The 14335-nt window shown below is 41.1% G+C and overlaps 1 protein-coding gene across 1 annotated transcript in view; it reads right to left on the bottom strand.

Annotated features, from left to right (window-relative positions):
- Nucleotides 1-14335, bottom strand: part of slc49a4 (solute carrier family 49 member 4) — a 56984-nt gene that overhangs the window by 16091 nt on the left and 26558 nt on the right. The window contains exons 6-7 of the mRNA XM_020651253.3: nucleotides 9944-10011; nucleotides 2024-2151 (exon numbers count right to left, since the gene is read on the bottom strand). Of these exons, the coding sequence (XP_020506909.1) occupies nucleotides 2024-2151; nucleotides 9944-10011 (196 nt within the window). The remainder of the gene's footprint in view (nucleotides 1-2023; nucleotides 2152-9943; nucleotides 10012-14335) is intronic.

Below are 14335 nucleotides of genomic sequence, written 5' to 3'. Positions count from 1 at the left end.
CTTGATTTATTTTATTGCTCAATGTTTTGCCTCATAGAATATCATTACAGTGAAATATTTCCATCACAGTTTCCCGGAGCTCAAGGTGATTTCCCCAAATTGCTTCTACTTTTTTTTTTTTGGCAAACAGTCTTAAACTTGAAGTGTTTTGTAATCCCCACAAGGGCGTTTATAGCTGGAAGTAAGTGACCAAATAGTCTTGCATAACCAGATCGATCTCCTCACTTTGCCAACTCTGGAAGAGGTCTTGCTTAATCCATTGCTGCTCTGCACAAAAGGGAGAAAAAACATTCAACGGACACAACATTCACGGCCTGTTGTATTTGTTTAAAGTAATTATAATTGGTTTTGGAGGACGCTAATCATAGTGTGAAGCAACTTGCAAAAAAAAAAAAAAAGTTTGTAGGGGTCTTGAATAGGTGAACATTTGCACGTGGAGAGGCGAGTCCGCTCATTAAAATGACTAAATTTCTATTTGATACTTGATATTTGCGAGCATTTTAACATTGTATCACATGAGTCAAGACGACAACATATTGCTGAATTTATATTTTGTCCCGTCCCTACTATCTACAGACCTGGATTGCATGTTATTTCCCCTCTCTATTTGCCCCATCATCCATATAGTTTAAACCTCGTAATAAAGACAAGAAAGGCCCACTTCTCTCTTAAAATACTTTGAAAGATGAAGAAAGACCGCATGTCACACCTACCCATTCACACACTGATGGCAGAGGTTGCTATGTAAAGTGCCCATCAAAAGTAACTAATCCCATTCATACACTTTGGACAGGTTGCTGCAGAAGCTGGGGATCGAACCACAAACCATCCGGTTGAGAGACAATGACTCTACCAACTGAGCCTTGCAAATATCATAACACAAAAGGAACTCCAAATATGTCCTGTTAGTCACTGCCATTGCATCCTACTTCCTTGTTCCTAGTACAGTACATGTCTTTGCGAGTGACAGAAAGGAAAATGGAAATGGGACATCGGGGTAAAAGCAAAGCTTCATGCCGTTTTGCACTGCATCGCTCATGGGCCGTTGGGACAAACAAATAGGAAACAATTGAAGAGTATTTTGAGACTACAGAGAGAACCTTTAAGCAGAAAATCAACTGTCATTGACAGCATCTTTGCATAATATTTACAGATATTTTGTGTCAGAAGACTGCTCAGTTGTTCACAGAATCTGCAGACTGCTTTGATCTCACTTTGATTTACTGTTAGTGTGCTACTGACCAGCCTGCACTGGGATAATGAGGTGCTTTGGCAGATTTCTGCTGCAGTATCACAGCACCCTCTCATATGATACACCAGGTGGATGGACCAGGTTGGAGCCCGGCTGCTGCAGACTGCCAGAGTGTGGGATAAGAGGGTGAGAGAGAGAGAGAGAGAGAGAGAGAGAGAGAGAGAGCAGTGCCAGGGCCTGGAGAATGATGATGGATGATGATGGTTGGAATCAGCAGCTTTGAACAACATGCTGGTATTCTTATTGGTTTGGCTTGGGAAAAGGAAGCACAGTCCACCAGTGTCCCTAATGGGTTTGTCCCTAATGGACTGGCTCTGCTGAATGTGTGGCAAGTATACAATGCAGTGTGCAGGTGTTTGGAAATGGAGACATGCTTTTCTTGCTTTGGCTCCATATGTTAACACTGGAAATAAAAGAAAAAAACAACATGATTTAAATGTTGACTTAAAGCTTTCAGGTCGTGTGAAGATATCTTTATGCTTGACAGCTGAAATGCACGATACCTTTTTGTATATAGTGGCCATATTTTAGGAAAATGCCGCTAGTTAGTTAAGACTGGCGTCAACAGACGGGCACATAGAGTGAGATTTATTGGGGTTTAAAAGCTGCTTTTTCACTTGTGAAAGTTTCCCCAGCGACAAGGAACCCTAAGAGGAACTCAGTGTGTTGATTGTCCTGCATATGAAGAAACCAATGTATTATGGGTTGTATCTCGCTGCAGCTCTGACTGAATACAATGACCTTGACAGTTATTCTGTTGTGTGGACTCACCTGCAGTGGAGGGGAGGTGAGTAACTCTGCACAGACAGGTGAGAGTGAACCAGGTAGAGGACAGTGAGGCTCCAGCCATCAACAGCACCAGGATCAGTTTCAGCATCCCCCGGATAGAGTCTGCGAACCTGCAAGAGGGTGAAAGAGAGAAGGAAAGAGAGAAAGAAAGAAAGAGAGAGAGGGGGGAGAGGGGAAGAATATCAGTTAATGAAACAGGTCAAATATTAGGCCTGTCCTGTATTGGATTTATTTACTTTTTAACTATGAACCTCTTGTCGGCACTTTTGCTATTTTAATGAAATGTAAATCTTTTACTCCTTACAGTTCTATAAAGCTCTTTGAAGAGCCTCAGTATGTAACATGTTCTAAACTAATTAAGTTGCTTCGCCTCGCCTCACTTGAAAAAAGTTAAAGATTTGAATCCTTAGGAGATCCACAGCAAACTCTCATTTTTGTCAGTCAAATATCTGGCTCTCTTGTTTCAGCTTTGGCAGTGCAGGTGCAGCAGCATTTCAGTGTGTACTTGACAAACAAGTCTCAACATGTGAACACTGTCTTAACTACTGAGGTCTCCTTGACTCAAAAACAAATAGACTCAGTGATTAAAATAGGAAGGGACTATGAATAGAGTTTTTCATGTTAAAATTAATTAGCTGACATAATGATTAAAGTCAGCATCCTTGTTTGTCCAGACCAGAATTAAACGGTTTTTTTTAAATGTCCACTTTGGCTTGCAATGCAGGTCAATGGCTGTGTCGAAGCTCCACTAGATGGGGCTGTAGCTGTAGCTCCTGTTAATGGAATTAAATAAATTGTGTTCAAGTTCTCCGAGTGTTTTTTTTTTTTTTTTGGAACAAGTCTTAATTTAAATTTGAGTTTAACTGACTTTGAAATAAGTAGGAACACCCATTTAAAAATACTAATTTTTGGCAGTGGTGGGAGTCAAATGGGTCTCCAAGATGAGCTGCAGCCGCTGGATTAATGGTTCGAATTCCGACCTGGTCATTAAAAGCAGTTACAATACTTAAAAAGTCTGTTCCACATTAAAACCTGTGACACCTAGATGCTCTTAGTTGCATCTTGTCTCACATTGTGTGAGACAAGATGCCACTTACTCTCCTTGCTAAAAGCATGTATCTAGTTAAAAAAAAAGAAAGAGTGTAATGTGTCTTGAAAGAGCAACAAAAGAAGTGAGGAAATGATATAATGTCTGAGAGACAGCAGCGTCTGTTGAAAACTCTGACGAATGTGTGGCTTACGTCTCAAAAGGTGACACGTTATTTATAAAGACTGAGACTCACATAAGACTTAAAAAAGGAATAAAAGCACTTCAAAGAGTTTCTTTAAACCTTAGCAAACCTCATTCACCTCAATGTCTGATGAACATCTCATTTCAAGATGCAAAAGCAAAAAAAAAAAAAATAGGTCCTGCCTCGCTTCTAACGAGTAAAAATATCTGCAAATGCAGCAAGTAAATTGTACATTTTCAGATTCGGAGTGTCTTGAAATGAGATGTCCTGTACCATCTAAATTAATTAGTAAATCTCACCTCAAGGCATTTAGCAACTTGTCTGGTGAATGTGGCTTACATTAACTGTAATGCAGGGTTGGAAATTAACTTTGTCACCTACCTGCCACTGTGACTGGTGGATTCAAAAATCTACCAGTGACAAAAAAAATGTACCTGCCAGTTTATTTTGAAATGACGTATAATATCAAATCAAGGCTTAGAGTATTAAAGTAATAGGCTACTTTATGAAGGAAATTATTTTGACTATTACAGAAAATACTGACATGCTCTTTGTTTCGCTCATAAACAAAAAAGCTTATTTTAGTAATTTTATTTTATTATTAGGCTGGTAAGAGTTTCCAATACAGCCATGTCCTCAAAGCCTCAACTGAGAGGCTATCAATTTGTGTTTAGGAGCTTATAAGAGGAGAGTCTTAGAGACGTTAGGCATACTTTTATTTACCCGCCACCGTGACGGGGAGGTTTAGCCAATTCAACATTCACAGCCAAAAAACACCCGTAATTGGATTTTTTTTTTACTAGAAAAGATTTAACTACACTTTTTGATGTAGTTTTTGCAGTGCAGTCAAAGCTTCATATTAACCATCAGACTCGATCTGGCTGATATAAATCTGAGTCGGGTAAAGCCCTCTAAAAATACAACACATTCAAGATGCTAACCATGAAATATGAAAGGCCAAACGCAGTTTGTAGTGCGTGTAGTGAGTAAAGACAGCTGCTTCAGAAACAAGCGGCATCCTTTATAAACACAATAAGCGGCTATGCAATATCTAATTGTCTGCTTCCTCTGTGACTTGTGTCATAATCCATAACAGGAGACATTCATTGTTTCAGAGCACGGCGAGACCATTTCCTTCTCCCGCTTGTTTCTGAGTGCATCAGTTGTACTTGTCATTACACAAGCCGACACTTATCCAGGAGCTGATTCAATTTGTCTCACCAGCTAAGCAGGCGGACTTGAGATGCCAATTGTATTATATTGTGGAAGACAAGCGATCAAACTGCTTCACCAAACTCTCTTGAGGGGCTGGGGTTTTTTTTTTTCTTCTTCTTTGTAGCCCTTTTTTTAAACCATCATAGTTCATTAACTCCACTCCTCTCCTCTGGGTTTGCATATGTATGCTGGTGAAAGATTAGATGAAGCTACAGAAGCCTGAAGCAAAGACAGACACTAATTGCTTTTGTTTTGTTGCTCACAGACACCATGCTTGAGAAAAAAAAAAAAAAAAAAAAGGGCTCAACTTGACAATGAACTTATGCAACAATAAGAAGAAGTGCCGGAAATGGCTGATTAGTTCAGCTAGGTTGTGAAGTTCTGACAGCGTGCTGAAGGGCCGGGCCGATGAGGGAAATCATCTCTTGGACGGATAATGAGAACAATCACCACTCAGGAACGTTCCAGTGGTATTTTTTTTTTAGACGACATCGGTGTCTCCTGGGATTTCACGCACTGCTATTCACAGCCCTGACATATTAGTTCCATGTTCACAGGACTTTTTTTTAGTCCTATATCTTTGGACTTCACGTCGCAGTTGGATGAATCAGAGCAGGGTAAAAGCAGCATGGGAAAACACGAGTCTTTTCTACCAAAGAGATCTAAAGCATCTGTTAAAATGTACGAGATAGTTGGACTGGAAAACACAGCCCACTCAGAGGGTAAATGCCTGCTACTACAAAAGGGATCCCTGGTTTCCCCTCGCCACATCAGCACCCTTCAAATCTGCATCATCCATCTGCCAATGACTGGCCTGCATCCACAACTCCAATACCACCCCTGGTGCCATAGAGGGACAAAATCCTGCGCCTCCATCCAGCCAGGCCCTCATCTCTTTGCAGAGAGGATCACAGGCTACTTCCCTGAATCCAATCCAATCTGATCCTCTAGGCAGAATCATGATAAGTGGCTTATTTCCTATAATAACTCTGATGGTCCCTGAGTCCACTTGATAAAGGGCTTGGTCACCGATGGGCATGATAAGTCAGGTGTGACTGAATTGAATTGATATATAAATGAGCAGAGTTTTAGTTTTGCTGACAGCTGACCAAAGCAATATGTTCTATCCTAATGAGTTACATTTTATGTAAAGGAGCAATATGTAAGATATCTACTGAATAAAACCATTAAATGACCTTACTATATCATCGGCCATTAAGGACAGATGCCATGTCAGCCAGTATGTCCCTCTTCTAAGTTTCGATTATGCTCCTGAATGGTCTGTTTTTGTTTTGACCAGAGAAGGTAGGCGACTTTAAGGCACCGTCACCCGGACGCTCCTCGGTTTGACAGGTAAACGGTAAACCAACAGGCGTTGCAGCGATGGAAGGTGGCAAGAGAACTGGTTTAGATTATTTAATCTAACCAATTTTAAAAGCCTCGACAGAACGCAGAACGGTTTCAAGACCGATGCAGAGCTGGCTAAACACTGAAGCTTCAGTGTATGCAACATGGCAACCTGTCTGTGTGCACATCGACTCTAGGGAGGAGGGGAGAGGGGGAGACAGCTCACTCCAATGTTTTGAATTTGAACAGCCTTACCAATTTCTTTAGAGTTCTATTCTATTTTCAGTTTTGATTATATTTTCACAACTGTATAGAGCTGAGCTGTAAAAAGAAATGAATTTATGTTTTAAAAATGCAACTCTATGTCAGTTCTTTTTAAAGTTTAATTTTGTAAGAAGAAACACAAGAGGCATGTCAAAAACAGGACAGGGAGGCCACATAGTTTAAAACATTTTTGTATTTTTAGAGGATTTGTTTAAAATAAGAACCATTCAGAATCATAAAAATTAAGTAAATAATAATATGCTGTAATGTTTCAATGGCTCTAGTTATGTAATTCCTAGCTCGTCCTATGTCATAATGAGGTAACGACAGAGTTAAACACATGTTTTTACAGCGCTCTAACAGGATTTATGGCCATTAAGACAGAATCATTGAAATCATATTCTATCTCCTGCTGCAGGGAGTGATCGAATGTCATCACCAGTACGATAGTACCACTGTGGCCTGTCTATATCTGTAGTGTGGGTGACATGCAGTAGATAACTTAATAGATGTTGACAGTATAATATGATCATCAGCATTCAATCCCAGATTGTCCATGTCTGCAGGGGAAACAAATGAGGACCTGGCTGATTCTCATTTGTGTTTGCTCGATCTCATTTCATTTACCTGAAGTGTTGTCACACTCAGACCTTTGGTCTGTGCAGAGGAATGCTTCTGTTTTCCCCCAACCCTTCTCTACTCCTCTCTTTTCCTGGGGCTTTTAATGGGAAGATAACAAGGGGTGCCTGTTAGTAATTCTCTCCATCTGTTGAAAAAAAAAAAAAAAAAAAACCTACAGCCTATCACTCTCATTCAATCAGCTTCTGTCCGGGCCATATAATCAAAACAGCAGCTGGCCAGATTGTTTGTCAAATGCTTCCTTGACGGGTGCCACACCTTGGAGCATCCACCACTAATTAAACCTGCAGCATCGGGCTTCCTGCTATTCAACTATCCAGCAGTAAGTCAATGAACTATTTGCAAGCAGCGAGTGTTTTTTGGCAGAGGGCAAGTGCCGGTCCCTCAAGAAATGTATTCAGCATGAAAATGCAACACCTGCAGCTCAAAGAGCTTTTACAGGAGGGCCATTTTCTGAAGCCTGTGGCAAACTGTGCTCAGCACTGGCACTGTGCGGTGCTAGCTGGAGGGAGAAGGACATTAACATCTTCTGGTCTGCCAGTGGGTGAGACAAGGGACAAAAAATTGCTCTCTGCTCAGTTCATTACCACCAGCCTTTCTGGGAGTGAATCTAATGATGCCATATTGCAGCAAGTTGGTGAAGACAGAAAATGCAGACAGAGGCATCATTTTGTTTCAAGGGGAAAGAAAAAGAAATAAAATGGATTTTTTAAAAAAAAGAAAAGAAAGAAAAAAGAAACATTTCTCTAATCAAAGGACCTCGGTCCTATTACATCTAGGTTGTATCTCCTAAGTGTGTCACCAATCAAAGAGATGACGGGAGGAAAAAAAGCCGTCCGCCCAGGGATTGATGATAATTAATGAGAACGTCTGCTCCCTGTTGTGAATGACCGAGCGGCTGAAGCGGCCACAGATCAAAACAAGTGAACACTTCAATCAGGTTCTAATCTAGCTTTACTTTAGCACACGGCTTTATGTAGATATGCAACATAAGGATGTTTGCATAATGTGGAGAAAAAGACTTTTGGATTCTGCAAAATAATGATGGCATTTAAGTGTTTAAAGTTATTTTGTAAAAAAAAACTTTCACCAAATCATTTCTGTATTTTGGGCTTTTCATACCCCCAAAAAGAAGAGCCCTTAAAAAGGAGAGTCAACAGTCCACTAATTCTGAAGAACATAAATTAATGAGAATAGTGAGGAAAAAGAAGCTATATTACGAATAAAAAATGTGCAAACTGTGATCCCTTACATTTAATGGATTTTTTATTTTATTTTATGCTGCAAATTTCTCACCTTTTTTGTGGCTTTTACTTTGCGTTAAGTTTTGATTCTTTATTTATGCGTTCCATATGTACTTATGCTGGGACAGCCGTTTGAGAAAGGTGTGTATAACATTTGACAATACATGTATACTGATGTCCTGGTGTGATTTGATGTCATCTTAAACAATAAAAAAACAAAGTTACAAGATATGGGTGACAAAATACTTCAGGGCTACAGTGTTAGAATAACTATTTGTTTAGTGAATCTCTTTCTCGTTTTTTCTCTTATTTATCTTGTGTTTTCTATGCAGACCTGGTGCAATATGGGTATTACACACTGAACAAAAATCTTACCAACAAGCTCACTCAAGTTCATACCTCTGCCAACGCCACGTTGAGCAAACTTTCACATAAAGCTAATAATGTGCGGCCCAATTGTTTAAGCTGAATTCCATTTAACTATCAACTGTTGCAGCAAAGAAAGCCGAATCAATCCCTCCAGTGACTCAGAGTCCACGTAATCAACACCAATAATTCAACAGCTCTGTTTACATACACTCTCATCTGCTGCAAGCAGCTTCATTGATTAACAGTGGGAGTTATGGGCTCATTTCCCTGATTACAGCTTTAAGAAAACACTAGGTCCGCCTGGAAGTGCTGATTGGGCCTCAGCCTGCAATAAACATATATTTCCATCAGAGCAGGAATGAATCCCCTGCTTTTTGCAGACTCCACACTTTGTCTTCGCCATGTGTCTCCCTATCCATCAACGGAGGGGAAGTGGCTGTTGCATTAGCATCTATTGCCCTCACTCTCTCACTGTTTGGCTGGATTCAGATCATATATTAAGAAAGTAGATTAAATTAGAATAGAAGGAGGGAGAGACACCATCTTTAACTTTAATGCAACCATTAACTGTTCTTTATGTCAGCTTGATAAGTTATTAATATTGTTATAAACCACACAGAGATCCTGGAGGAATCTACTGTAAAGTCATTTTCACATATACACTCCTTAAAATATCTAGATACTGTCAGGAGGACTGCTCTGGATATTCTCCTGACCTGGACGTTCACATTTGCTCCTCACAGCGAGAGACTATCCCTGTCAGACAGGAGGGGGGCGGGGGGGGGGGGTCACCTAAGGTAAGGTTAAAAAAACCGTTGCAATTTCAGGAGCAGTCCTCCTGAAATTCTCTAGAAATGTTGAGGAGTGTATGTGCGAAAAAACGACTTTTGAAGCACAAAATGAATGCTTATCATATCTACGCTGAGAAATAGTTAAAGTCTTTTTTAACTTGTTTTTCAGCTAGCATAGGCACAGGCAAGGATATCAAACAGAGTGTGAGGAGGTTCTTGGTGATGGTCACTGTCTTAACTTCCCTAGACAGGCTTTGCTAACGTGATCTGAGTCTCCCTTGCTCCTTGAAGAATCAGTCAGATTCAGAGCAGCTGGGCCCGCTGCTCTCGGGGCATTAAAGCCTGACCCCGGTGTTGCTCTCTGATTCCACCTGGACTCATCCCCGGCCATCACCTACACATTTTAGTCTTTGTTCTGTTTTGCTTTACAAAACCCCCACGCTTCATCGAGTCATCAATTACAGAGCTACTAGACTGACTGACTGACTGACACAAAGCATATTTGCAGAGCTGCTTATTTTCCATGAACTAAAATCTTAAAAATTCTAAATTTACGGCAACGTTTTCAAGTTTTTCTGAAAATATGAACACCATTTCTTCCAGGAATTTTCCCTGTTTTAAGTCTCTTCAGGTACTGAAATGATACAGAACTTATGGATACCCTAATTTATACGACTTACAACCTCGAACACAAACTGTACAAATCAAAGTTCCAACCCTTAGAATGTCATCAGAGGAAAATGGCTGCAGTGTGAATATGGTCAATGTTATAGTTGCATAGCTAAGTAGAGAAACACTTACCTGGCCATTGCTACTCCAAACACACATCCACCAACACTCGACCAGAATCCAATCCAACCTGCGTCCACCTGAGCAAGAACAGAGGATAGTGGGGGAAGAAGGGAGGAGTGAAGAGACGAGATGATAAGGTTATTCAGGGTTCCACATGTAGTCTGTGACAGTGAGGACAGACGCAGAGGAAGCGCAGCGTGTCTGAAGCCTGCCTCGGCCTGCCTGTCAATCACTGTGTCTGGTAATTGTCAGGTAGCGTTCCAATAAGAACAGCTGTGTGTTAGACTGTTGTCCTTTCTTATTCACGCGGATGAAGGCCAACACATTCACTTGGCCTTACAGTCAGGTGGAGAGGACATTACGGCAGAGGAACTCCAAACAAAATCAATGTGAGGTAAAGTGCAGCACATGTGCACACACATTCACAAAACCAATCAGCGTGTGGCACCCGGGCAAGAATGTCTCCGAGTGCCAGTGAAGGTGTTTGGTTCCCATCAATCTCCCCGAGGCAATAACTCACATTCAACCAAATCCAACCAGATGGAGGATGAGACGGCAAGGGAGCAGAATCTAAAGTAGGAACTGATGCTTTTTGCTTAATCATACTCTGCAGCGGCCTGTCAGGAAAGTCTGTAATGAAGAAAAGTGGACTATCAAAGTTATTAAATGTAAAATGCATTCTGGCTTGGAAAGTGATGAATGTCAAAATGTCATTAAATTTGAGCTAAATTACACTCCTTCGGGTACACAGAGCTCAGTAAAAACACTAAGAGCTCTTTTGAAAGGCACCGTTCTCTTGTTTTTTTTTTTTATAGCTTGAGGCCGCACAGTGAATGAGGAGGATCAAAAACATTTGATAGGCAAACATTGTAAAAACACCCACTACCCCCCCCCCCACGGCAGCTATAACAGCAGCTTAGCATCAACGTAGGCTGCACGACACCAGTGCAATGCTTTCTGTGGTTGTTAACGCAACAGCAAGTATGCACACCAACGTAGGAAGCTAAACTCAAATCAGCCAAGCCAATGCTGACACCTAAAATTACAATATTTCAAACGTAGGTGGATGGCTAATTAACTGCAGGACTTTGTAGCTGGAGGGTTTTGAAGCTTTATCATATCCTCCATACTGCAATAGTGTCAAAATGCCTTAAATGGCTCGCGCTAGGCGAGGAGAAGTCTTGACATGGCAGTTTTTTGTTTTCCCTTATTTTCTCACTATGATTCATTTTAGACCTCTTCTTCAGCTTGGATCATATTTCTATTCCCATGACTTCTAAATGGCCACTCTCCATTTAGAGAACTATTACTTCCGACTTATTAGAGCACTATGGCACCTGTTTCCTGAGTCATACTCATTATGGTGATGCTAATCCCCCTTATTCAGTTCTTCTAATGGCAGGTCTACTTTCTACTTTCCATCAGAATAGCTGACTCAGCAGGCAATCAAGCTCCAGGAGTGCAGCACCTTCACATGGTCTTACACCACCCAGTCATTCCCAAAACCAAAAAAACTAGAACATTTTAGCAATAGTCTCACCATTCATATACTTTCATGATCCTTTTGTGTTTGAACAGCTCGTGTCCTGGATTCATCCCAACTCCTACTTTCTACCTGATCACAATCACAATGGAGGGTACGCTGGCAGAATATTGTGGCTGCAGGAAAGACCGTCGGACTGCAATTCGAGAATGATGCACAATCTCAGGCGGGAAAATGAGAAAAAAAAAAAAAAAAGATGCCGATAAAATCACTAAGATGGACTTCCCTCTGAGAAAAGCTGCCCATTTTTCATGTGTCTGTGATGGAAAGGCCCTTGAGCCGCAGGACTTCCAGATGGTTGCGTCACTCTCCCTGTTAGGAAGATGAATTGAACCGTCCAGGGCAGAAACTCTCAAACATCTCCTAAAGAGGATCATTTACATGTCGGATCACTCACAGAATGTTTACAGGTTATGTTTTACTGTTGCTGAAATTCAATCAACTTTATTACAGCACTTGCATTTATGAAGCCATAAACATGAGAGTAGTTATAAATTCCAGTGCGTGCATGTCCAAAAGTATATGAAGTTTTAGTAGCAACAACTCTGCTGTCGTTATACCAGCTCACTCAGATCACCACATCGCCTCGCCCCTGCACCGGTTGCTCCCTGCATGTCTCCACCTCTCTGTCTTTCATTTATTTAATCAATCATGCCGTCTTACAGCGTGACTGCTGGGACCTATAACAGTTCATCTCATCTGCTGTAAGCGTTCTATTGGGATGGCTTCATGAAGAACCTCTTCAAGAAATAGACTCAAGTTTGTTTTTCAAAGTTTTAGAAAAGTAGGTAGAGACATTTGTCTCATCCGATGGTGACTGCTCCTTCTGCCTCACAGCACCTCTGGTAATCTCTCAATCAGACTGCCCCGGCTAGCTGAGACAGAAGCATCTATATTTGTCGGGGGAAGGAACCCTGCAAAGACAGCTGGAAGAAAGATTCTGACAAAGATCAACAGAGAATAGAGAAGAGACGGAGCTAGATCTGGAGACAGACAAATGACAGAACGTTTCAACTTTAAAAAACACTATTTGACGTCTGCAATAGAGAGGACGCAGCAGGTTGTAAAAGCAGGTAAATGTCTGTTCTGACATGATCTCACAACCCTGTCCAATCATATCCATCTGCAGGAAAATGTTTGATATATTTGATGTCAGCTGGCTTATAGTTATTTGTGAGCCTGTTGACACAGGGGCAAAAAGTAAAAAGAAACAAAGAAGAAAACAGGGCTGTAATGTAATCAGTTGAATTTTTTTGTTAATATTTATCCAAGTAGGCTTTTTTAAACAAAACGTCAAAGCATCAATATGGAGGAATTTGGATTGGTGCGTGTATGCGCCCACCCAAGATGTCTGAGTGCATCTGCGAAGTTGTAAAACAAGTTGTGCTGTTTCATCTCACCCTCATAATGTGAATTTCTTGACAAGCAGAGGATGATGAAGAAGGTTTTTTTCCACTCTCTCTCTCTCTCTCACTCTCTCTCTCTCTCTCTCTCTCTCTCTCTCTCTCTCTCTCTCTCTCTCTCTCTCTCTCGAGAACTACTTCCTCTCAAATCTTTAATCAAAGTTTTATTATAGAGTAGCAAAACATGCCTCTTGTTTCCTTACAGTGCAAATGCAGCAAGCAGGGGCTTATTTAAGTGGTTCTGCACTGGGAGCTTTATTTGATATGGGCTAATCAACGCTTACTTTCAAATGCAAATGGGGGGGAGTAGTGAATTAATATAGTTATTTAAGTTCTGGTAGCATTATTAGGTAGGGGATACAGATAGCCTCTGCTATCATTTTGCGCAATGGTAACACGGCCAAAGGCGTTGTGAGAAGCCAAAGAGTAATTATGATTCTAATATTTACTTTTGTTCGGCTTATTGCTCAGCAACTCTCCCTTTTTTGGATGAACTTGGTTATACAGAGTCAGCGCTAGAAAAAAAGCACAGACTATCCTTGGGGACTGCACTTGTACACAGAGTACAAGCTGCTGCCTTCTGGTCGCAGATATACTTTGCCTAGGTGCAGGACTAACAGATAAAAAAATAAAATTGGTCTCCTCAACAGCATCGTGTAAATCCTCCCCCCTTGGTGTGTGTAATTTATTGTTAATTGTGTGTATTTCTGATTCACTGCTGGCTGTAAAGCAAATCGCCCCACAGGGATGATAAAGTTTACCTTGACCTTTTAACTTCATCCATCCTCTTCTGTCTCTTAGCCTCAGCCATTGTACCTAACTGTGCTTACTGGCTTCTTTTTAACTGAAGGCTGTTGTGTGAACTAAAGTGCCGTAAAGCTGTGTATGTATGCTCTCTCTCTCTCTCTCTCTCTAACACTGCCAAAGTTACGCAGCGCTGAAAGCAGGCGACCGGGGCGCTCTGAACTCCCTTTGTCTTTCGGCATGCTGCTGCCTTGAGACCAGGAGGATGCAAACCACACAGAGCCCCCCCCCCCCCCCCCCCCCCCCAGCTCAACTTGTTCTTTTGTCTGGGTCAGGCTGAATATGATGCTTTCAAATCTTGAATCGGGATTGGTTCGTTTCCCCGCGTATGATAGGCAGGAGCTCTGAGTAGGTTCAATGAGTGGAAAAGATGTTGCACAAAGATGACTCATCATTTTTGTCTTTGATATTCTTTGCAATATGACTAGATCTTTTTTTTTTTTGAAGGCAAGAGAAGCTGCTGTTGAACTCTGAAAGTGTTTTCACAAGAAGGTAGGAGCAATTTATTAAACCCTTGCAGAAAAGTTCAGCTGTCTGGAAGAATTTATTTTTACTGAGCTCACTTCTAATACTAGAACAGGAGCCTCGGGGTTAATTATCCTTTAACACATCCAGTATCTCAGACCTGCTTTGAAATGCACGATCACCTGG

Source organism: Labrus bergylta, chromosome 13 (assembly GCF_963930695.1).
Source record: "Labrus bergylta chromosome 13, fLabBer1.1, whole genome shotgun sequence".
NCBI lineage: Eukaryota > Metazoa > Chordata > Actinopteri > Labriformes > Labridae > Labrus > Labrus bergylta.
This window is presented reverse-complemented; position numbering and strand designations above follow the sequence as displayed.